General features: G+C 49.2%; 2 protein-coding genes across 10 annotated transcripts in view; one reads left to right on the top strand and one right to left on the bottom strand.

Annotated features, from left to right (window-relative positions):
• The window catches only part of ST7L (suppression of tumorigenicity 7 like), a 151,074-nt gene that overhangs the window by 45,086 nt on the left and 81,148 nt on the right, over positions 1-24,840 (bottom strand). Inside the window, exons 15-16 of one of the 9 annotated variants that reach the window (XM_060139333.1) lie at positions 12,942-12,985; positions 11,400-11,665 (exon numbers count right to left, since the gene is read on the bottom strand). The exons of 7 other annotated variants lie outside the window; for them this stretch is intronic. In XM_060139333.1, coding sequence (XP_059995316.1) covers positions 12,977-12,985 — 9 coding nt within the window. In that variant the 3' untranslated portion in view covers positions 11,400-11,665; positions 12,942-12,976. Of the gene's footprint in view, positions 1-11,399; positions 11,666-12,941; positions 12,986-13,119; positions 13,156-24,840 lie in introns of those variants that run through there. One more of the 9 variants, XM_060139332.1, reaches the window with a different exon arrangement.
• Positions 10,956-23,691, top strand: WNT2B (Wnt family member 2B). The gene is made up of 5 exons (XM_060139345.1): positions 10,956-11,437; positions 17,369-17,589; positions 18,638-18,915; positions 19,617-19,881; positions 22,860-23,691. The coding sequence occupies exons 1-5, from the start codon at positions 11,250-11,252 to the stop codon at positions 23,087-23,089; spliced, it is 1,182 nt and encodes a 393-aa protein (XP_059995328.1). The 5' UTR covers positions 10,956-11,249; the 3' UTR covers positions 23,090-23,691.

The following is a 24,840-nucleotide window of genomic DNA, read 5'->3' as shown; positions in this document are numbered from 1 at the left end:
GGATGTGGAGAAAGGGGTACCCTGTACACTGTTGATGGAAAAGTAAACTGGTACAGCCGCTATGGAAAACAGTATGGAAGTTCCTCAAAAAAGTAAAAATAGAACTACCATATTCTCCAGCAATCCCACTTCTGGGAATATATCTGAAGAAAGCAAAATCAGTATCCCAAAGAGATATCTGCACTACCATGTCCACTGCAGCATTATTCGTGATAGCCAAGATATGAAAACAACCTAAGTGTCCATTGACAAATGAATGGATAAAGAAAATGTAGTATACAATGGAATATTATTCAGCCATAAAAAAGAAGAAATCCTGCCATTTGTGATGACACAGATGAAACTTGAGGTCATTATGCTAAGTGAAATAAGCCAGAAAAGAAAGACAAATACTCTATGGTATCACTTACATGTGGAATCTAAGAAAAAAGTCAAACTTATAGAAACAGAGAGTAGAATGGTGGTTACCAGGGGCTGGTGGGTGGGGGAAATGGGAAAAGTTTGGTCAAAGGGTACAAACTGTCAGTTATAACATGAATAAATTTGGAGGGTCTAATGTTCATCATGGTGAAGATAGTTAATAATACTGTAATGTATACTTGAAATTTGCTGAGAAAGTAGATCTTAAGCATTCTTGCAAAAGAAAAAGTAACTGTATGAGGTGATGGAAGTCTTAATTAACTTAATTGTGGGAAGCATTTCATAATGTGTAGGTATATCAAATCATTACGTTTTACACTTTAAATATATGCAATTTTATTCATCAAGTATAACTCAATTTAAAAAACCCCACAGAATGAATGCCTTTCTAGCTGAAGCAGAATCTTTACAAGGGGGTGACAGACAAAACTGTTAAGCGAAGCCTGATTGTTTTAGGGCTTGGATTACAGGCTAAGGAGTTTCTGTGTCATTATTCAGGCAGTGGGGAACTACTGAAGGTTTTTAATGATGGAGCAGTGTGATAAAGGCAGACATTTGGGGGACTTCCCTGGTGGCGCAGTGGTTAAGAATCCTCCAAGAATCCTGCCAATGCAGGGGACATGGGTTAGCGCCCTGGTCCAGGAAGATCCCACATGCCGAGGAGCAACTAAGCCCATGCGCCACAACCACTGAGCCTGCGCTCTAGAGCCCGTGAGCCACAACTACTGAGCCCGCATGCCACAACTACTGAAGCCCATGAAGCTAGAGCCTGTGCTCTGTGACGAGAAGCCACCGCAATGAGAAGCCCACCCACTGCAACAAAAAGTAGGCCCCGCTCGCCACAACTAGAGAAAGCCTACGCACAGCAACGAAGATCCAACACAGCCAATAAATAAATTAATTAATTAAATTAAATAATAAAGCCAGACATTTGGAGAAAAGAGTCTGACTGCAGGCTGAGCAGATCCAGTGGGGGTTTCTTTGATAGCTCAGGTATGAGGGTCTAAGGACTGCTTGAGGGTACTGTCTCTGGGAACAGAATAGCAGATGGGAGAGACTTTGAAAAAAAAATACATAATAAAAGATGAGGCACAAAAGTATACAAGATGACTCAGAAAATGACAGTGGTATCTGGATCATTTGGGAGACTGAAGCTCCAAGAGCTACTTGCCCAGAGTGGACCAACAATGTTCATTATTTGGTTGACAGGATAGCAGCCCTTGTGGTTTGTGAGTAGCATTCTGTGGATGGAAACATCTCTACTGAAACTGAAAGCCCCAAACCTAAGTTCTTTTATTTATTTATTTATTTATTTATTTATTTATTTATTTATTTATTTATTTATTTATGGCTGTGTAGGGTCTTCGTTGCAGAGCGCAGGCTTCTCATTGCAGTGGCTTCCCTTGTTGCGGAGCACAGGCTCTAGGCACACGGGCTTCAGCAGTTGCAGCACGCAGGCTCCGTAGTTGTGGCTCGCAGGCTCTAGAGCGCAGGCTCAGTAGTCGTGGCGCACGAGCTTAGTTGGTCTGCGGCATGTGGGAGCCTCCCGAACCAGGGCTCGAACCCGTGTCTCCTGCATTGGCAGGTGGATTCTTAACCACTTCACCACCAGGGAAGCCCCCAAACCTAATTTCTAAAGTCAGGAAGCTGCCCTAAATGTGTATCTCTTGGCCACATTGGGTTTACCTGGCTATGGCAATGAGAGAAATTAATCTTTGCTAAAGCAAAGCAAATATCAAACTTACTAAATCACAGACTTATTCACAGTAGAAACTCAGGCTGATATGCAGGGGCCAGAGGGAGATTTCATCAGAAAGGAAGAGTTCTGATTCCGGAATTGTCTATACTCATCCAACAATCATTTATTATGCATTTGATATTTTAGGGTTTGTGACACTTCTCAGCTGTTTACCAAAAATGAGACGGGCATATCTCCCATTACTAAATGATGTTGCATCACAGGAAGGAAGCACAGAACTTTGCACATTAACTTCACAGAGCTACTAAGACTTGCGGAATGATGATCATGCTGACACGGACTGGGAAGTGTTGAAAGCGTAGATGATCGGGGGTGGGGGGAAGGCAAGGGTATGATGACAAACATGACCAGAGAACTCAGTAAAGATGTTTCAAAGCTAGGGATTTCTAATTGGGAATCTAGAATCATAGTAATGGATGAGATCGCTAAGGCAGCAGTTCTCAAAAATGTTCATAATAATACTAAGATGTCATTTGACCTTCTCACACTCATTCCCTCTTGAGTGTAGAGTGGAGTTTTCCAGAGCTATAAGACATGCAATATCACAACAGGTTGAATGTAGAAGCAAATATGAGGATCCTGCTATTAAGCCAGACCTTAAAGATATTTGCAAAAATGTTACATAATGCCATTCTTCTCACTGTTTTTGTTTTGGAAATTATAGTTATTTTTCATAGAACATAACATTAATATTAGCAAGTATTGAGTTTATTATTGTTAATTTAATTTTTTTTATATTTATTCATTTATTTATTTGGCTGCTTCGGGTCTTAGTTGCGGCACATGGGATCTTTGTTGCAGCATGTGGGATCTTAGTTCCCCCACCAGGGATTGAACCCATGTTGCCTGCATTGGAAGGTGGCTTCTTAACCACTGTACCACCAAGGAATTCCCTACTATTGTTAATTTTAAATTAATTAAAATATATAAATATTTCAAAAGATTTTAATCTTTTAAAACAAACTTTAATTTTTAGAACAGTTTTAGATTTATAGAAAAATTACAAAGATAGTACAGAGAGTGCCCAGGTACCTCACACCCAGTTTCCCCTATTTTTAACATCTTCCTTTCATTACAAATGTGTGGTGCATTTGCCAAAATTAATGAACCAATATTGACATTATTATTATTTAATAAAATCCATATGTTATTCAGATCTCCTCACTTTTCCCCTAGTGTTCTTTATCTTTTCCAGGATCCCATCCAGGATACAACATTACATTTAGTTGTCATGACTCCTTAGGTGCCTCTTGGCCGTGACAGTTTCTCAGACTTTCCCTGGTTTTGAATGACCTTGACAGCCTTGTGGAGTGATTACTAGTCAGGTATTTTGTAGAATGTCCCTCTGATGGAATTGGTCTGATGTTTTTCTTATAGTTAGACTTGGGTTATGTGGAGGAAAACCACAGAGGTGGCGTCATTTTCATCACATTGTATCAAGTGTACACACTAGCAACACGACTTATCACTGTTGATGCTCACCTTGATCCACTGACTGAGGTTTGTCAGGTTTCTCCACTGTAAAGTTACTCCCCTCTCCCCCTCACACTCTTCTGTTTTGTACTCTGGAAGCCACAACCTGCAGCCCTCACCTAAGGAATGGGGAGTTATACTCCACCTCAAGGGCGAAGTAAATTATTTGGAATTGTTCTGTATGGGAGATCTGTCTCTTCTCCCCATATATTTATTTACCAATCATTTATATCAGTATGGACTCAAGCACATTTACACTATACTTTGGGTTATAATCCAAAACTATTTTGTTGCTCAAATTGTCCAGCTTTGGCCACTGGGAGCACTTTCACTTTGGCTCTTGTGTTCATTTTAATTTTCAACATGGATAGATATAACCTATATAAATAAAAGCTCGCTCTTTATTTGCGGTACGCGGGCCTCTCACTGTTGTGGTCTCTCCCGTTGCGGAGCACAGGCCCCGGACGCGCAGGCTCAGCGGCCATGGTTCACGGGCCCAGCCGCTCCGCGGCATGTGGGATTCTCCCGGACCGGGGCACGAACCCGTGTCCCCTGCATCGGCAGGTGAACTCTCAACCACTGCGCCACCAGGCAAGCCCCTAAATAGAAGTTCTTTGGGGTCCTTGATAATTTTTGAGTGTAAAGGGATACTGAGACCCCGGAAGTTTCAGAAACTCTGCTCTAACGTACCCCCACCTGACCCCAACACCAGGTGTGGGCGTGGTTCTTCTGCAGGAAGAGGCTGCAGACAGGGCAGAAGCAATGCAGGCCACACTCCCCGCACCCATGGGAACATCCACTTCTCCGTACCACCCACTCCCTCCTAAGGTTTTCGACGCTCACGCTGTCATGCCTTTCTAGGAAACGCCACTGCGGGGCGCACGTCCCACAGAGTGAGTCACCCACCAGAGAGTCAGGAAGGGGCAGGCATCTTGGCTCAGGCTCAAGAGTTTTGCTACGCGGAGCCCGCGCCTTGGCCTGGCCTGATGGGTCTCCTCCCCGCGCCAGGCTCTGTAGGCTCGCCCTCCTGGGGCACAACGGGCGTGTAGGTGTGGCGCAAGTGGAAAAGAGCGCTCCTGCGGCAGTCGCGGGGTGCGCAAGGAGGAGCTGGCGGGATCTCCAAACTTCAAAAGCGCACCCGCTATGGCCTCTACCTGCCCAATCCCCGCTGAAAGCGGCCGGACAGCTCCCCACCCTCCCCTAGCTGGCCGGGCTGGCTGGGCTGGGCCTTTCTTCTGCAAGCGCACAAAGATAGACAGAGATAAACGGCTGCAGCTGGAGACCAGACTAATTGATACAATAAGTTCTACAATTGCCTCGAAAATAAGGTAATGATCTGGCAGAGGGAATGCTTTGATCTTATCAGCCAAGAAAGACCTCTCCAACTTGAAGGCCTCTAACTTGAAGTGTGAAATCCAGGAACTGCCTGCTTGCTCTCCGCTCCTCCCCCATATCCCTGCTCCCTGCCTGACACACTAAGGCTTTTCCGGAAGGGATAGAAAGACCCTTCTCCGAAAATCTGGAGAAGAAAATATGCATGGAGGGGTTGCTTCTGGGCTGTTCGGGAACAGGGGGATGGCTGGAATGATTTCTCCAGCCCTAGAGAAGCTGTAGAAGAGTGGACAGGGGGGTTGGGGGAAGGGGGAGGAACAGACTGGGATTATGAAAACCCTGATTTGGTTCAAGCGCGATGAGGTTTCTTATACAGTGAGGGCTTGATTTGGGCTTTCGGGCAGGAGAGGGTAACAGGGAGGAAAACCTTGGTCCTGCCTTCTCCAAGAATCTGCACACATACACACACACACACACACACACACACACACACACACACCACGCACACACACCCCTCTTGCTCTGCTTGCTCTGTGGGTGTCCCTGCCTGGCAGAGGCCCCAGCACAAAGAGGATTAGAGAGATGAGCTAATCTGGTTTGTATCCCAGACATGGCCCCAGAAAGGGACCTTGTCTACCCTGATGTTTAAGAGGGTAAAGGAGTGAGGGGGGTCCTCCTTTTGGGGCCTGCTGGCTGACAGTATCCGAGACTCCTTCCCACTGAGGTTTGAAGGAGGCTGGAGTCCTAACTTCAGGGTGGAATTTAGAGAGCAGAGAGGCAGAACCCTCAGAAGACAGGATGGACTATGCTACAAGAAAAAAGAGATAAAGACAGAAAGAGGCCCTGACGGAGGGAAGTAGATATCCACCTTGCTTGTTTCACCAGCGAGGAAACTGAGGCCAGGAGTGGGAAAGTGACTTACAGAGTCATGCAAATCATGTGTGGTTGAGCTGGGGAGGAAATACTCCGATTTCTTTCAGTCCAATGCACTTTGTACTGTGTTGGAGGGACTGCAGAAGAAGGTGTGAGACAGAGGGAAAGAGAAAGAGAGAAACAGACACAAAGAGAAACAAAGATACACACCGAGAAAAATATAGAGAGGAACACACACACACACACACAGAGTCAGAAAAGACATGGAAAGAGAGATGAAGTGAGTGAAAGAAGAATGAGAGACAGTCATACGGATTCATAGAGAGAAAGATGGAGAGACAGAGATACACACCAAGAGTCAAGGAGTGACAGAGATTGAAAGAGAGACAGAGGTTCCAACAGAGGAGGAAAGGCTGTCAGATACAGACACACAGAGAGACAAATGAAGACAGAAAGACAAACAACAAGAGGAATAGACATGGAATGACAGAAATATGAGCCAGAGACAGACCCAGAGAGGTGGAGACACGGAAGAGAGGGAGGCAGAATGAACCAAGGAAGGCAGAGTGGAGGGAGGCAGATAGTGGGCTCTGCAGATTGTTCCACTGGAAGCAAATCTCACTTCCAGATTGTTCTGGGGCCTAAAACAGGTGGTGGGGAGAGAGAGAGCTCAGTGTGTAGCCTATCTGACATAGGCAGATTGTGAGGGGGGGCTGGGGGCAACGTGGGACCACCCTCCCTTGGGGTTAGGCTGGTCAGTGACCACCCAGGATCCCAGCAGCACACCCACTGGCCTCACACAGAACCTGGGCCACCCGCCCAGGATGGCTGTCAGCCCGCCCACCGCCTGGCTCCAGTCTGATTACAGCCAAAGTGCTAAAAGGCTCCAGACCCCCAGGCCCCGCCTCTACGGTCCCGCCTCCCCAGGCCTCCTCTTCCCCCTTCTCCCTTAGCTCTCGCTTTTCCTTTCTCCAGGCCCCATAGGGGAGCAGTCTACTCCCCTGTTTGGCCACTGGCTGGGAAGAAGAGGGTCTCTGTCTCTAGCCCTGCCCCACCAAGCCCCCTTCCCTGGTTTGGGGCTGGATGCTCCTTCCTCCAAAGCCCTCTTGGCCTGGCCTCTTTGAGACACGTTCCATGCCTCGCCTGGGAGCTCATAAATACCAAGGAGAGGCCGGGTCAGGCTGTGTACAAAGCATAGATCCCCACCCCATACGACTTAAAAGCCCCTGGGTTCTTCCCAATCTCCCTACTCTTCCCCAGACACCTGCCTGGGGTGGCTGGAGAGGAAGAAACAGGAGTGGGGGGCACTAGGGGCCTGGGTGAACCTGGCCCCATTTCAAATGAGACTTTTCTAGGTTTGCAAAGAAATCTCAGGAAAGGCGTCTCAGGGCCCCTTGTGCAAGCAGCAGGCTCAGGAATTCCTTGACTCCTATCCAAACCTCCCCCCAGCCCCTTCTCGGCCTTTCTCTCTGCTTGTTACCATCCACACCACCTCCCACCCACCGGGAAAGAGAGAAGGTCATCTCCAAAGGGGCCTAGGGAAGGGGGGCCTATAAAGGGGGGTAGACCCGGGGGGAGTAAGAGCTGTTTACTCACACCCAAGCTCCCCTTAGCTCATCTCCACTCCCATCCAAGGGCCAGTAAAAATTCAAAATCATTCAGCCACACACAGATGAGAGTAGAGTGAAAAAAGATGAATCTTAGCTCTGAGTGGCCCCATGGGGGAGCAGAGCATGAGGTGAGGTACAGGGGTGAGGGAGACCCTTTTCTTTGGGGCACCCACTTTTGAGAGGGCAGGAAGCTGTGGTTCACCTTGAGGGAGGAGGAAGGTGTGCCTCTGATGGCTGGGTGGAAGTTGTCCTGCTGGCGGCCCCAGGGAGTCTAGAGGCCTGGGTGAAGGGGAGGTCTGCAGCAAACAGCAAAGCCTATCATCCCAGCCCTCAGATGGCTTTATTGTATTTGCATGAAAATGCCTTGGGGGCAAGACCCTTTCACTCCTTCTGTGTCATTTAGGATGCCCTGGCCAGCGCTGGGCACACAGCAGGACCGCGGTAAGTGACCTGACTCCATGCAGGACCCTTCAGACCAGAACTTGACTCCCAAGTCTCCTCCCCCAGCTCCCATTTCGGGTGGAGTAGGGGTGGGGGATGGGAGGGAGAAGCAGGTCAGGCGCTAAGCCTGAGCCTCTGGCCTTGACCCTCGCCTGGAAGCCCCACAACAGGCCCTTGCATGAGGAGCCCAGCTCTCCAGTAGAGTCTAGGACCCAGAGACTGGAAGTTTATTTTGAGATTTGAAGTCCAAAGTGGCAGATCCCAGAAAACCTCTTCTCTGGCTCCGTATTTGTTCTCTAGTTAAGTGGTTGAGTGCAGCTCTTGCAGTCAGCTGGCTCCTGCAGCCTGGGCTTCCTCCTGTGCAGCTGGGGGCTCAGAGGGGAGGGGAAGAAGAAGGAGCAAAGCGCCATCCTGGGTTGTCTACTCTAGGGCAGAGGTAGCCTGTAAGCATTGGGGAAGAGTCTTGTTCCCTCACCCACTTCCCTCCTTCCTGGATCTGCTGATGTTTCTGGGGGCCCCCTTAGCTCAGCAACATGCCTTAATAGTTGAGCATCTATGTTATGCCAAGACACCGTCCCACTTGACTATGAAGACAGCTGAAGCCAAACAAGGGGCCTCATAAGTGAGTTTGGGGCCCATGTGGGCGAGTCCACCCAAGGTTAGGGCTGATGTGATCATCTCTAGCTCCCCACCCTGCAACCTCAGGCCCAGATGTAGGAATAAACACAGGGCCAGAGTCACACCCAAGCCTGCGCACACAGGGGAGTCTGAGAGAGGCTGCCAGAGCTTGCAGAGCTCATAGACTGCTGCCCAGCATCAGGGTGGGGCTGGGCTGGGAGGAGGTGACAGAATGGTCCCAGGAAAGGGGCTTGGCCAGGAATGAGCCTGGGCCCATTCCTCTTTCACCTGCCCCTCTCAGGGAAGCTCAGTATAGAGTCTGCTTCTTTTAAGCAAACGGAAGGGCCAACTGGAGCCTCCCAGACTGAGAGAGAGAAGGGGAGGGGAAGGGGAAGGTTGGCAGGGAGGATATGGACAGCATGTGGACCCTGCCTGGCCTCTGTATTTGCCCCACTCACTCACTCCCATCCAACTCCAATCCAGCCCCCATCTTCTACCTCCCCTCCAAGGGTGGGCACCTTCTCTCCTGCATGACCTAGACTACCGCCGTTACCTATCTGGACTCCTCTCCTCCTCCCTAGCTCACTCTGCACACCAGCCCACTCCCAACTGAGGGCCTCTGTGCTGGCATCCTCTTCACCACGAATCTACCTGGCTTGTTCTCTCGCTTCCTTCAAGTCTTTGCTTGAGTGTCCTTAATGGGGCCTACCCTGATCATCCTAGTTACAACTCCATTGTTTCCCACTGTACTTATCACTTTTTAATATGCTATATGTTTTACCTATGATGTTTACTGTTTATTGTCTATCTTCTCCCAATATAAGTTAAACTCCACACAGGCAGAAATTGTTCGTTTTGCTTTGTTCACTAATGTGCCTGGCACAGTCTGGAACATGGTAGGGAATAAATATTTGTTGAATGAATGAATTCACTTCGCCCCCTACTACAGAAAGTGAGATAAAGGGGTGAGAGATGTGGAGAGGGGATAAAGGTCTCTCTTAGCCCTTCTCCCTCATATCTGCCTCGGGGATGTCTGCGGCGAGCTGCGCCCTGTCGCTCACACTCCGGAGTCTCTAACAGAGACCCCCACCCCCAAGAACTGACAATGTCTGGGGTTGAAGGGGCTGGGCAGTTTCCAGGGCGTTGTTTACACCAGGGCTTTATAGTATAGATAAATCACGGGGAGAGGCACGAAAGACACCTGGGAATGAGAGGCTAGGCAAGAGAAACTGAGTCTGGAGAAGCGGTTGGGGCCGGACCCCAGCCGGACTCTGGAAGTTATAAGATGCAGGTTTTTTTAAAAAGAATTTTTAGGTCTCAGTAAGGGCCACCCTGCCTCCAGAAGCTCTACCTGCCGGCCTGGGAAGTGCGGACGGAAGAGGGGAATCAATTTCTACAGCCAGAACCTTCCCCTTCCCAATTTACCACGCCCCCAGGCGGTTGGGGCGCTGGCGGAGGGAGGGAAGGGAGCAGTGGGAAAGAGGAAGGGTGGAAAGGCGAAGGAGAGAAATGGCTCCGGGGCTTCCACTCTCTCAGCAGGACCCCCACCCTGGCCTCTGGTTCGGGAAAGCTGCCCAGCTGTTTCTGATTCTTTCGTACTCGCAGCCCCGCCCGAAGGGGTGGGGGACCGAAGCATCGGGAAAGCTGGGAGAGAGTAGGCTCTGCCGAGCCCGGGCGGCCAAGGGCGGGGAGTCCGCGTCGGGTCCTCAGGTGTGCCGCTCCGCTTTGGCCATCGATTCCCGGTCCACAGGCCGGAGGGAAACGTCGGGTCCGGGCAAGCGGGCGAGAGCTTTGTCTATAAACATTGTGTGCGGGGGCCTGGGGGTGGGGGCGTGGGAATACGGTGGGCAGCGGGTCGGAGGAACCAGGGGCAGCGAGCCGTAGATGAGAGAAGCCCCTACCTTAAGTCTGCTACCCGTGGCGCCCCCCGTTAGCGTTGTAAAGGGAGTTAAGATTCTCCCGCAACTCCCCGTGGCAGAAATTCTACCCATTTCACAGAAGCGCAAGAACGGAGAACCCGAAGAAATGACTGAGTCCTCTGTGGCTCACTTCAGTGTCACTGTAGGTTAGATGACAGGGGAAAGTGTCTGCAGCCCCCCTCACTCGGCCCTCCAGGCCATCACCCACGGAGGCTGGGGTTGCCAAATGAAGGGCGCTAGGACCCGGTGGCGCGGCGTGGGCAGGGACTGGGCGCTCCGGGCGCCGAAGGGCGCCGCTGCGCCCCGTCGCGTCCCGCCCGAGCAGGTGGGGGCGCGGCGCAGTGCTAGGGGCGCCCAGGGGCGGAGGCGGCCGCCACACCTAGGGCGCTGCGGGGCGCCCTGGGCTGGCGCGGGCGGAGCCGTCCTGAGGGCCGCGCGTGTCCCCGGCCTCGGCCCCGCCCCGCGCCGTCCAATGAGAGCCCGCGGCCGAAGGAGCTGTCGGCACACTCTGTCCGCGGCCCCACTCCGCGCCGCCGACCCCGTGACACCGCATCTCAGCCCAGCCAGCGTGCCCCAGATCCCGAGCGCAGCGCGGCGCGGCGTCGTAGGCTTCCGGACACCTCTCCCTGCGCCCCTCTCCGGGACCTGGCGCCCCGACTTCTGGACTTTAGGTGCCCTTAGGTCCCCAGCCGCCGGCGAGACTTATGGCCCCCCAAGGGGGTGAAGTGGGAGCAGCCTGACTACCCTCAGCCGGTGCCCCGTCCACGCCCCTCCGGGCCGCGTGGCGGGAGTCTTCGGGGAGCTATGCTGAGGCCGGGTGGTGCGGAGGAAGCCGCGCAGCTCCCCTTTCGGCGCGTCCGCGCCCCTGTCTCCGAGCCCGCGCCTAGACTCACGAGCCCCGACGGCTCTGGGGCTTCGGCCCGCCTAAGTCTTGCTTGCCTTCTGCTGCTGGTGCTGCTGCTGCTGCCGGCCCGCGTAGACACGTCCTGGTGGTAAGTGTGGCTCTCAGGGCTGGGAGGGTGAGGTGCTGGGTTAGAGAGGCCGGACGCGCCGAAAGGGAGTATACAGCTCCCAACACCCGCTGCTCAGGAGACCAGGTTGTCGCTTTGACGGAGTCAGAGACGATCCGTGCAGGGCTGTCACTGAAGTCGCGGAGGGGCGCAGGGGGGCGGCGAGTGGATAAGGGGGCGCCGCTCCTTCCCCGTCTGGTGATAAGGGCGCTGGGTATTTGGAAAAAGGACGCCCGGTAATCGAGGCTTCCCAGACCCCCTGTATTTCAGCTCAATCCTCTTAGGGCAAAAGCTACCTTACGAGTTTCTCTCAGGATGGATTCAAGGAACCAGTCGCCCATCTGGGGCCGCGGTGGCCGTCCAAGAGGGCCTCCTGATCCCCTAAGGTTGGCCCCCCCACACGGGGGAGGTGGAGAAAGGGGCAGATGGAAGGGCGGACGAGCCTCTCGCTAGTCTACCCTCACCCCATAACGCAGTAAGGCTTTGGTGAGGCAGGAGCACCCAGCGCAAGGTTTAGAAATGGAATTGCGGCAAAAACTACCCCCATTAACTCCCACAACTAAAGCAAACAAAACACTTGGGTTTGCATACTTCAGACATTCAGTCTGTTTTGAGGATCTCACTTCGAACCTTGATATCACCCTCCCTTCTTCCTTCTCTTCCTTCCCCAGATGGTCCCATCTCCCATCTTTCCCCTCCAAGAACTAGCGGCTTCTAGAGTCTCAAAGCATTAAGAGATCCTCTCCTCAGATTTCCTGCAGGCCTTAAGAGTCCGGACACTTCACAAGACGGCAGATGAGGCAAAAGGAATTAAAAATCCACTGGATATCTATTCTTTTCGGATCCCCTTCCCCACGAAAGCTCTGGATGGCACTCATCGTTTTCTCCCAGAAGAAAGAGCTGCTCTCTCTCCTCCCCCACCTTCTGGGGGCTGAGCAGGGGGAGAGTGGGACTGAGAAATGACTCAGTCCTCTTGTCTTTCCTCTTCACCCCCCAATTAAACTGGCCGCTTGGACTGGGCTATTGCCTCTCTCTACCCATGCAGTGCCCCCGCCGTTCCTTTCCTTACTCTGCCCCTCCCCCCAATCCTCCCCTCCTCCACAAAGTGTGGTCTCTTTTCCCCTTGCACCCTGTGGCTTCTCTCCTCCGGATTTGGAATCTTGGCTGGAAGGGTGAGGGGTAGCTGGCTGAGGGGCCAGCGAGCTTGGGCTGCAGATTCCTATCATTTCAAGATGCAACTTTCTCCATCCCCATCACCCCCCACACACACACCCCGTTTTTCCTGTCTCAGGAAAATCTCTCCTTTGGATCTTTTTTATCTCTGCAGTGTTGGGGAAGGCAAGGAGGGGGGCGGTTCTGGATGGGGGAGCAGGGAGGCCCATATCTTACATCTGGCTTGAAACATTCCTTTAGAAAGGGAAAAGGAAGAAGGGGACGAGGAGAAAAGCCTTTCAAACTTCAGAGTGAGATTAAAGCCACCCTTTACCTTCATGGTCTCAGTCTGGCTGGGGACTTGTGTCTTCAGAGGCCCTGTAGAGGAAGGATGAAGTGACCACTGTGCATCTTTATCCATTCCAGATGACAATTTGCTTTTAGGGACTCTTGGTTGCTTCTTACCAATTTGGAAGGCAGTCTTGGTCCACATGGTGTTTAGGTGAGGAAGTGTCATTCTGGTAATTTCAGCATCCTGGTAGTGGTTCCTAAAAACCCAATTGGGGTTCTTCCTAGTCCGCATTTTGTCCCCTTGGCTACTCCTTCTCCCTTTTCCTTTCTCCCTCTACTACTCTCCCCCATGTGGTTCATATTAAAGATTTTGGAAAAACTCCTGGGTGGAAGAGCTAGCTAGGGAGGGAGGCAGGCGGGTGATACAGAATTCAGCAGTCCCTGTGAAATGGAGGAAGGCAGCAACAGGGCCAGGATGGGCAGTGAGTGCACCGGTCATTTCAGTCTCCTTGCCTCACAGGGGTCACAGCTGCAGGCCCCAGATGCCTGCCTCAGTGGTCAGTCACTTCTGGGATAAAGTAGAAAGCTGCTTTCCAAAAGCAGGTCAGGCCCCAAGGTGATTATCTCTCTTTCTCTTAGGAAAAAACCCCAGCAAGATTGATATTCTGTACAACCCCCTGAAGAGATGCCTGTTGACTCTGTGTGTCCATGTTCCACTCAGGAGCAGAATGTCATCACTATCACCAGCTAACAGTCTGATCTTCCTCACAGCCCTTCCCCTTACTCTCCAACCACTCCCTTCCTCTCCCGACCTTTAACTGAAGGAGGAAACGGGTGGTCTCTTCTTAATCTATGAAAAAGAGAACAAGAAATAGGGGTCTCCTGGCATGTGCCTTCCTGTACTGTTTTGTATTCTGCAGGGGCTGGGATGTAGGGAATCACAAGAGCAGGACTGTGTTCAGGACTGTGGATTTACAGGAGGAACAAAGTGATATCATGACATTAACATTATTGTTTTTTTTTTGTTTTGGGGCCATGCCAGGGGCTTGTGGGATCTTAGTTCCCAGACCTGGAGCGACCTGGACCGCCGGGTTAATAATGTTAATAACATTAACATTATTGTTATCAACCACAGCTGCCATTTAATGAGCCCTTCCTAAGCTCCAGACACTATGGCTAAGCACCTATAAGCATCATCTTTTACAATCCCCAAAATAATCCAGTGAGGCAGATAATATTATTATCCCCATTTCACACATGAAGAAAGTGAAGGATAGGAGGGGCGTAGTATGAAATTCAAGTTCACACCAATTTTGGAGCCAGATTGGTCTACTCCTGGTTAATAAGCATTGTGTGCCTCTCTTAGGCTTGGAATTGAAAATGAGCTTGGACTTTGGAGTCAGATATCCTTGGTTCACCCCAGTTCTCCTCTGACTAGCCCTGATGGACAGAGCTGGGTATTGTTAGTCTTTGTGACCCCAGTTTCTTCACCTGTAAAATGGAAATCTCTCTCTCTCTCTCTCTCATAGGATTTTTGTGAAGAAAAATGTTTTGTGAACTGTAAAGTATCATATAAATGATATTGTATTAAGATATTTAGGGAGAATAATTGTTTTATCCTTGTGTTCAAAGCCCTATATGGGCTGAGCTAAACCATGTACATGCACTAAAGACTGTAAAAGAAAGGGGGTAAATAAAAAAGAGGACCCCTAGCCTCATTAAAAAGACACAAACCTAAAACATTTGCAATGTCAACAAGGAATAAAGCTATAATTGAAATGAAGCCTATGGCTAGCTAGGAGGAGAGGGGAGTTGGGGATAAATCAGAGCGGTCAGGTTTTGTTTTTTTCACCAAATAGTTATTAAGTACCTGCTTTGTGCCAGACATTGTTCTAGGTACTGGGGATACTGAAGTGAACAAAACAGACAAAACTCCCTGCGTTCATAGAGCAGCATGTCCTAATCACCTGAGGAGGTGGGTAAAATGCCAGTTCAGTAGGGCTGGAATGGGGCCTGAGGCTCTGCATTTCTAACAGATTCCCAGGAGATGCTGATACTGCTGTTCTGGGGACCACACTCTGAGTAGCAAGGAGCTAGAACAGGGCATGAGTCACTCTGTCAAAGGAAGGGGTATGAATTGGTCAAAAGCAGGTAAAGAGAGCATTCTGGAGCAGGAAGCTGGGAAGGAAGTAAAAACTTCTGGAAGGGAAACAGAGCTACAGAGTCAGGGGCATCTCACCCTTCTACCAGCCCATCAGCTGGGAGATGCCTTAAATATCTTTGTGCCCCTAACAGATGAGCTCAGTGCTTGGCACCTGGTAGGCATTTTGTAGGCACGCGCTGAATTGAGAGGGGGATGACCTGGGCCTCAGGCTGCCTTGCTGGAGGCCCCCACACTGACTGCAAGGTGCTGACCACTGGTCAGGAGGCAAGTGCCCTGCTCTGCAGAATCTTGAAGCAGCTACTTAGTGGGATAAGGGTGGTAGTAAAGAAAATTATCTTCCTGTCTTACTGAACAGATGTTCCCACGCTCAGTGAGGATGTAACAGGAAGGACCGATGTGGGCTGCAGCAGAATGGAGCTAAGTCAGACCACAGGAAGGACTTTTTACCAGGGTTTGGCATGCCCCACTCCACACTGTCTCATGAGGGCTGGATTACTGGTCTCCCATTCCCATCCAACCCCTGTCTTCCCAAGCCCCAGTAAAAAACAAAAAACAACAAACACCCATTGCCTAGAGCAGTACTCGGGGGTGAACTGAGGAAGCAGAATGGTGGTGAGACAGGGACAGGCTCCAACTCCAACGGTCTTGATTCTCCAAACAAAGCACCGCAGCAGTGGGTGTAACTCCCGGCTGTGCGTCAGGCAGCCCTTTCCGGCCTGGCCCAGCCCAGGGTGTTTATTTTGTTTGTTCCTGGAAGCTGTTGCCCTGATGGACAGTGCTGGGGATGCTGATTCCGTGGGATTTGTTAGTGGTGGACCAGCCCTCTCACCCCTCCCTGGGACAGATGGGCCCCATCAGCCCTGCTGAATTCCAGAAGAGGCAAACATCAGCCCTCCTTGTGTTTGAGTTGGTATCACCAGTGGTGATCCAGTCTGTGGGTGAGGGCTGCATTTACAAATGCAGGGGGCCGGGTGGGGGGGAGTGCTGCAGAGAACATAAAGCCCAGGGCAGTCCAGCTTTTCCCTTCTCCCCACTGGCTGCCCTCCCTTCTCCTCACCCACTTCTAGGCCCATTTTGGGGCCCTTCCCAAACCACAGGCTCATTCACAGCCCAAATCAAATCTTTTCTGTCTGTAGCAGCAACTGCCCTCCATGGTCCCCATCTGTTCAGAAAAGGGGCGAGAAAGCGTCCCTTTGATGTGTTAGGACAGGAGAATAGAGAATTCACAGCAAATCAAGGCATGTATGTGCTGGGTGCTGGAGAGATGGAAAGGGAGTGAGAAGTGGGTGTATGGGTCAGATCTCATTTGGTGGCCTTGTGGGGAAAAAAGGTGATGATGAACTCCTGTCCTCTCTCTGAAATGTTCTTCCTGAGGCGTGTGGTGGAGTCCAGGGCTAAAAAGTGTTTGAATGAAGAAAAACTACTTCCTTGAGAAAATTGAGAATGACTCTAGCAACTCACCTATCTTTTATTAGCTCACCCAATTGATCTTCCTATAATTGTTCACATTGGGCAGATTGGGGACTGGAATATGGGGAGTGTCACCCTGTTGCTTAATCTTGGTCTTTGGTTTCCCACTGCAAACAGCCCTCTGCCCATGTAGATTCATCCAGGACATTATGCCCTTTAAGTTGGGAAGGATAATTTTGAAAGACTCATTAGTTAAGAAAGGTCATGGGACCTTGAAACAAAGGGTGTGGGGAGGAGAGTTGGGGTGGGGGGTCTTCCTCCCCAGACCTCGGGATTGGGAATGAGGACTCTTAGCTACACGGGTCTGACTAGAGCTATAAACGTCACTCAAAATTGCCCACTATATCTCTTCCCACTGACTCCTCCCTGTCTCCATCCTTCTCCCATACCATGTCTTTATGGACCAGCCACGCAGGACGTGCCTCTGACATGTGGGTATAACAGTGTTGTCTCAGACTCTAGTTTTATTAAGTTTATTTTTCCACGAGGCTCTTAATGTTTATTAAATAAACAGGCAATGGGGTTTGTGTGACATGCCCACAGCTTCTGTGTATGTGACACATGCCTAGCCTGTGTTCTGGGAGTGTGTGTCATTTTGGCCTTTGGCTGGGGAACTGGTAATGGTGAGAGACCACTCAATTACTTTCTCTGCAACTGTTTAATTATTTCTCCAGAGCTTGTGAGGATCGGTTCTCCCCATTGGCCTTGGGGAATATCGGCCTTGGTTGGAGGAAGGGGAAGGAACCTCTCAAGGTTTGAATGCCAAACCTTTCCTGCCCTTCTCCTAATGCAGAATAAAGCCAGGATGCTCTGACAGGGCCATCTCCACCTTGCAGGTACATCGGGGCGCTGGGGGCCCGAGTGATCTGTGACAATATCCCTGGTCTGGTGAGCCGGCAGCGGCAGCTGTGCCAGCGTTACCCAGACATCATGCGCTCGGTGGGCGAGGGTGCCCGAGAATGGATCCGAGAGTGTCAGCACCAGTTCCGCCACCATCGCTGGAACTGCACCACCCTGGACCGGGACCACACTGTCTTTGGCCGTGTCATGCTCAGAAGTAGGGGCCTCTTCCACCCTGCCCCAGCTCCTTCTCTTTCTATGCTTGGGTGGTGAGTGGGTAGTATAGGCATGAGCCCCTCTCTCCTCTCCTGCACACTACTTCATAATCAGAGTAAGAATTGTGGGCAGAGCCCAGGATACAGTTGGAAACAGACCCTCAGTACCTTACATATGTAGGCAGTGACCCCTTTAAATCCCAGTGTTCTGGGATGATGGGTCAAAGGAACAGCATTCCCTGGTACCTCCATCCTTCTTCCTCCCTTTTCCTTCCCCTCCCCAACCCCCAGCCTGCGGATATCCATGCACTGTAAGGCTGAGGACTAGAAATGGCTGCTCTGTTCTTACCAACACCATCACTACCCTCACCCCACCACTCCCAACACTATAATAATTGGAGCAAGGAATAAACAGAAAGGTGATATGTAAATATTTGGAGAGTCAGCGGCTTGGACCTGGCTCAGCAAAAGAGCTAAGCAGAGCTAAACAGTAAACTAGCAGAAAGGGAATGAGATGAGAATGTGGAGGTGTCAGAGGGACAGGAGTGATGATGCTTCATCAATCCCCAAGAGCAGGGAAGGATGAAAGCAGGCTGGGGAAAGTAGCATATCTCTTCAAATAGGATGACCCCTGGGCTGGGGTCTCCATTGTAGGGGAACTGTCCAGCAGAGTGGGCCTGAAAAGGCCTGGAATGTGGACTAAGGCTGGCTTTGCTAAGCTGGGGTTGGCACTCAGTGGGAGGGAATGATTCACTGTGAAACTTTTCAATGGATGGACCCAGGGAGTTTGGAAGGAAACAGGAGTACAGGTCAGCCCAAGAGGTCAGACATACAAAGAAGTGGATAGAGAGTTGTGAGGGCTGAGGGGAAGAGGTCAGATTCACTGGGGAATGCTCTTGGAAGGGAAGGGTACCTTGAATAAAGGAGGTACAGGGGTTGCCCTGGGAAAGAAAAGGAGAAGAGGTTTCAGAGTTGAAGGTTGTGTGGGCTAAAGAAGGGGACAGACAAGGGCCTCTTTCCTGAAACACACTTCTACCTTTCTCTCTCTAGGTAGCCGGGAGGCAGCATTTGTATATGCCATCTCATCAGCAGGGGTGGTCCATGCTATCACTCGTGCCTGTAGCCAGGGTGAACTGAGTGTGTGCAGCTGTGACCCCTACACCCGTGGCCGACATCATGACCAACGTGGGGACTTTGACTGGGGTGGCTGCAGTGACAACATCCACTATGGTGTTCGTTTTGCCAAAGCCTTCGTGGATGCCAAGGAGAAGAGGCTTAAGGATGCACGGGCTCTCATGAACTTACATAACAATCGCTGTGGTCGCACGGTCAGTACTCATGTCTGTGCATGTACATTCATATTGGCTGGGAGTGGCCAGTATGTATGATCATGGAGTAAATGTGAAGGTGGAAGCACTGAAGGCTTCTGGATTACTTCCAAAAGCCCCAACCCCTGGAACAGGAGCAGTAAGTGCAAGGGACCTTAGGAATGCCTAGGTTCAACCTGGAGCATAAAGAGTCTTCACATAGGTGGAAATTAGGGAAAGGTGGAGAAAAGAAGGGAAATAACTTTTTAAGAAAAAAAGAATCACCTCCTAAAGTCCGAGGAGGATAAAAGCTTGTTCTAGTCAGTGCACTGGTCTTTGAGCACTTCCTATACTGGCCTAGTACTGTGCTGGAAAATGACATGCAACAAAAGCAGAAGGCATGGTACCTTGAACTCTAAAACACATGAAAAGTAGAGGCTGTGCCATAATTATGAACAGAATCCTGGGGCTTTAAAGTTCAAATGGGCTATCATGAAAAGGAAAGCACTGTTGGTCTAGGAAGGTTTCCTGGAAAAAGAGGTTCTTCAATTTGATCGGGAAGAATGGGTGGAATCTGACTGGGGAGAGGACAACCGATGGCTCCACTAGCCAACCAGGGCCAGGACCAGCAGACCTCAGGGCACTCATGCTTTTAGTCCTAGGGATGACCATAAAGTACCCTGACTGGCTGCCTTTCCCTTACCTGCCTCCCCACCTCCCAGGCTGTGCGGCGGTTTCTGAAGCTGGAGTGTAAGTGCCATGGCGTGAGTGGCTCCTGTACCCTGCGCACCTGCTGGCGTGCACTCTCAGACTTCCGCCGCACAGGTGATTACCTGCGGCGGCGCTATGATGGGGCTGTGCAGGTAACGGCCACCCAGGATGGTGCAAACTTCACAGCAGCCCGCCAAGGCTATCGCCGTGCTACCCGGACTGACCTTGTCTACTTTGACAACTCTCCAGACTACTGCGTCTTGGACAAGGCTGCAGGTGAGTAAGGAAAGTAGGTAGAAACATGGAGCCCTGATTTTTAGTGCAGGCACCTCTAGTTAATCACGGTCTCAGGAGTTAGGGAAGGAGGTTGGAGGAGCCAGTCAGACGTGAAAACCTTGTAATAAGATTGTTGATTGATGCCTCAGTCTGCCAGGCCCAAAGCTGCCTAGAGAGGAGAAGACACTGAGCTCCTTGAGGCCTGAGGTCATCTATCACTCCTTTATATTCCCAGCTTCTGGGATATAGTAGGTACTACTAAGTGAATGTTTAAGTCAATCACCCATTTCAGTACCAAACAATGTATGGCCTATACAGAAGCATAAGATACAGACTAAGTTTTGGCTCTTTACAATCTAGCTAAAGAAATGAGATATAACAGGTAGACAAATGCAACTGCAAAAGAGAGAAATTAAGAAAAGTTTACTTGAAAATGTGGAATTTAAGCTGTTTCTTAAAGTGTGGGGATTATCTGGATAGCTAGAGAGAAGAACAGGTGGATATTCTCTACACGTGAGTAGAGTGGTAGGTGGGAAAGCACATGATCTGTTCTGGGAACAGAGAGCAGATTAATCTGAGTGAAGGTTTTGGGTAAGGAAGATTAAAGACAGAAAGGTAGTAGGAAATACACCATGAATGACCTTGAAAGGGCTTATCCAGTGTGCTGCCACTGAAAATTCTAAAATGGAGTTGAGGAAGCAAGGAGAGAGGAGATCCCTACCAAAGGCTAACCATCAGCAGAAAGCAGCAAATCATTCTTGAATCTGTTCCATGTATTTGCGGTGGAATTCTTGGGAATGCTGGAAGGTGATGTGGTGTTCCCCTAAAAGAGTGGAAGCTAACCATCTTGGCTCATATTTCAGGTTCAGACAGGTTAAACTAGGAACAACCTGCTATACAACAGAACTGTTCTTCCCCTGGTTATTGTTATGGGCTCCCAGACTCTTCTCTGTAGTCTCAGCAGTCAGGACCTCGGTAAGGGGAAGCCAAAACCCTTAGCTGTCTTCCATACTATTTGTTTTCACCTATCAGTGTCATTCCTGGAGAAGCAATTAGCTTGGAGCAAAACTGGGCACAGAAACAGGGTGGGGCTCTACCCAAGACACAGAGAAAGTAGTTTGTGTACTTTGAAGAGTGCTAGGAGAAAAAATGTTAAGAAAGCACTTCTGATTCTCCTGGTGATTTCCTGCCACTAAGTTTGTTTTCTTCCCATGTGGTATAATTCAGAGGGCTACTCTCTAAATGCCTAGAAATAATTCCACAACATCCAGGGTGTAAGCCTATGCTGTCATCCTAAAATGCACCTTTGGGGAAGGATCTTTGGAGTTAGGAGGGAGGATGAGTCATATGTGTGTTGGTTCTTCTCAGAGGCATAACACAGGTCTCATAAAGCCCACAGTGGAGCCTGGAATTCAAAGGGTACAAGTCATCCCAGAAGGGAGTATGGAGCCAGGAATTCCCTCCAAAGCAGTACTGTCCCATTGAACTTTCTGTGATGATAGAAATGTTCTACATCTGTGCTCTCCAATACAGTAGCCACTTAGTTACATGTGATTATTCAGCACTTGAAATATAGCTAGTGTGACTGAGGAGCTAAGTATTAAAATTTATTTAATTTTCATTAACTTAATCGAAATGACCATATTTGGCTAGTGGCTACTACATTGGATTGCTTGGCTCCAGAGTGTAGAAGAGGCTTCTGGTGCACAAGAGAATGACATTAAGACCTAGCCCTTGAAATCAGGCGGATAACATATATAGTAGACCTAGTCAGCCTATACTCTAGAGCAGTGGTCTCTTAACATTTTGGCTTGTGTACTCCTATCATTAAAAAAAAAATCTGAACATGTGCCTCCAATATATGTATATTTACTTATGAATTATATCTGTTTCATTGTACTAAAATGTACATTATAAAACATACATACAAAGTAGATATTTTAAATTGATGAGCCCAAAAACAAATATAGAAGTACTAGCATTTTCTATCCATATTCAGTGGAATGTGGAGACTACTGCTATAGAAATCAGTTTATTTATTCATACCCTTCTTGAACCCCCCAGGCTAGTTATGTTCCCATCTCTGGGAAAGAGGTGAAGTAGATATTCTCTAGGATCCATCCCATCTAAAATTCTATGATTTTGTGATCTGTTGGCAGCATCTCTTTTGCAAAAATCAGTCAGGTTGTGAGGTTGTGAGCATTCTCTGTGCAGGGGGAATAACACAATCCCTACCTTTCAAGGGTTCCTACCATAAGGGGTAAGGCAAGGGATATTCTTTAGGAATTCCTTAGGGAGAAGCCTCCTGCCAGTAATGCTTATCAGTTCACCCCCTCAGTTGATCAGAGATTATAGATATAACTACTGAGTTAGGTGCTATTATAAGAAAACTAAAGCCCAGAGATATCAACTAACTTGCTAGATCACACAACTAAGAAGTGCAGATTTAGGTTTTAATCCTAGACAATTTGACATGAGGCACATGCATTAAATTTTTAATGGCCATGCTATACTACTTTCTTGTATAGTACAACTTAATGAAATATAAACTAAGGACCGAAATATTAACAAATGGTAACTGGATCAGAGTTGTAACAAGGCTTCTTAGAAAAGGTAAATTATAGGCTAAGTTTTTTATTTTAACTTTTTATTATAGAAAATTTCAAACATAAAGTAGAGAACCTTCACCCAGCTTTAACAATTATGACATTTTAAGGCTAAGTTTTGAAGGGGATATGGAGATGTGTATTGGCAGGGAGGGCATTGCAGGAAAAGTCAATGGTCTTTGGGGAGCCTTGATAGTGGGAAGAAACAAGCCTGGTACAGAGGGCAGTAAGAAGATGATCATTTTGGCTAGTGGGTGTATTTTCAGGAAAAGGGATTCTTTATGGTTTCCTCACGAGGATGTGGGTAAGGGAACCCAGAGTGGCTGAAGTAAGAGGTAACTTGGTTCTCACTCTCTCTCTTCCCCAACCCAGGTTCCCTAGGCACCGCAGGCCGAGTCTGTAGCAAGACATCTAAAGGGACAGACGGTTGTGAAATCATGTGCTGCGGTCGAGGGTATGACACAACTCGAGTTACCCGTGTCACCCAGTGTGAGTGCAAATTCCACTGGTGCTGTGCTGTGCGGTGCAAGGAGTGCAGAAACACTGTGGATGTCCATACTTGCAAGGCCCCCAAGAAGGCAGAGTGGCTGGATCAGACCTGAACATATAAATACCTCACTCATCCCTCCACTTCAAACCTCCTGACTCAAAAGCACAAGACCTTTGCATGCACACCTTCCTCCATCCTCAACTCTGGGCTGCTACAGCTTCTATTTAAGGACTTGTAAAGTACTCCAGAGGGACTCTGGTGTCCTAGCTGGTTCCTTAGCCCTGGGAAGGAGTTGACAGGGGATGTAAAAAACTGAGCGGCTCCCTGACTCCCCACTCTGGAGGTTAGAAGGCAGAGTGGAAGAGGTAGGAGTCTTCAGAGCGATATGAGTTGCACTAAAGCACATGGTCAAGGTTCATTTTTCCTTTCCCTTGCATTGGCTTCCTGACACATCTTGTGTGTGCAAGAGAAAGGATACCTGGAGAGAACTTCTTTTTCTCCTACCTGGCTGAGGGTAGATGGGACAGAGATGAAACCACGTATCTCTTCCCTGGGTCAGTGTGAGCTAACTGCCTGGTACCCCAAAAGAAACTCATAGGCTGAAACATTCTTCCATTATCAAGAGCCTGGGATTGCTAGATAAGAGTTAGCCATAGCGGACAAGTTCCATTCTCATGCTATTATGTTTATAAACTGCTGTGTTTTGTAGGAGAAAAGAATTATATAACTATACAAACATACATTCTCTTCTAATCTCTCCTTTTCAACCTGTATCAGCCAGCACTGCCTCTTTTGCTCACTTGCTGACTGTACAAACTGAGTGGCATGCAGTGTCATGCCATGCCTAACAGATAATTAGAATACCGTAGAACACTCCTAAGAAAGAGTAATTTAGTAGGTCTGCCTAGGCCTTGGGATTTTTACTTTTTTAAACTTTCCACACATCATTCTGGTGGGCAGCCAGGTTTGGGAAACACCAAGTAAAAGATATGTGACTCACGGAGCATGGGAGAGGGTAATAAGCCTGATCTCAAAGGCCCACATGAGGCATTAGTGTATACTAGGCAGGTAGAGATCTCTGGCTTTGGCAATTTTTAGGAGAGGATCCTAGCCTTTAAAGCTGGGAGCAGGAACCAGTGGTTACAGAAGGAAGGTGAGCTGGGTCTTGGGGCCAAGGTGGTAAACAGCTTAGAAAACAACCTTTCCTCATTTATTCAACAAATCTTTATTTAGTGACTCTCCAAGTCCTGGTGATTATTATCCTTCAATCCACATTTGGCTTAAATTGGGGAGTTCCTTCTGTGCTACTACCCACTGCCTAACTAAGCTTGTAGTGGTAGAGTCTCCAGAGATAGCAGGCTTAGTAAGCTAAAGGGCAGGACACAGAGTCCCCAAAATCATGATCTCCTATTTTTAGATGACTTGGACAGTGGTTATCTCTTGCCTGTTGATATTTTAAAGGAGAAGAGTGGTATAGAAATTTGCAGTTATGACAGACCTGGGTTGAAATCTCAGCTGTGCCAGTTACTGTTTTTGATATTTTGAGAAAGATACCCAAATTCTCTGAGCCTCTATCTTCTCACCTCTAAAATGAGCGTACAAACTTATATCAGATATTGAGTTTTAATTACGCCTCAAACTCCAGCCAATAGACCCTCTTACCAAAGCCTGTAACTGGTCTAGCCCATCCTGACTTCTCACAGAATCTTCAGTTCAGGACTATAAGGTATTGACAGCAAGCTGTATATTAAGGAGCCTACCCAAGGAGTTCTGAATATAGGCCACTTTCCTTTCCCCGAGTTCCTCTCCAGCACCCCTTGGGGTCCTCACATGTTTGTGGAGCAGCTTTACTCCGCACAGGCA

The sequence above is a fragment of the Lagenorhynchus albirostris genome, chromosome 2 (assembly GCF_949774975.1).
Source record: "Lagenorhynchus albirostris chromosome 2, mLagAlb1.1, whole genome shotgun sequence".
NCBI lineage: Eukaryota > Metazoa > Chordata > Mammalia > Artiodactyla > Delphinidae > Lagenorhynchus > Lagenorhynchus albirostris.
The sequence above is the reverse complement of the archived record's forward strand: the minus strand, read 5'-3'. Positions and strand labels throughout refer to the sequence as shown.

What these genes read in the sequence shown, in the direction of transcription:
- WNT2B (XM_060139345.1), top strand. Translation starts at nt 11,250, where the DNA reads ATGCTGAGGCCGGGTGGTGCGGAGGAAGCCGCGCAGCTCCCCTTTCGG. An exon ending in CGCGTAGACACGTCCTGGTG is followed by an intron (nt 11,438 to 17,368) that starts GTAAGTGTGGCT and finishes TCCACCTTGCAG; the next exon opens with GTACATCGGGGCGCTGGGGG. An exon ending in CGTCTTGGACAAGGCTGCAG is followed by an intron (nt 19,882 to 22,859) that starts GTGAGTAAGGAA and finishes TCCCCAACCCAG; the next exon opens with GTTCCCTAGGCACCGCAGGC.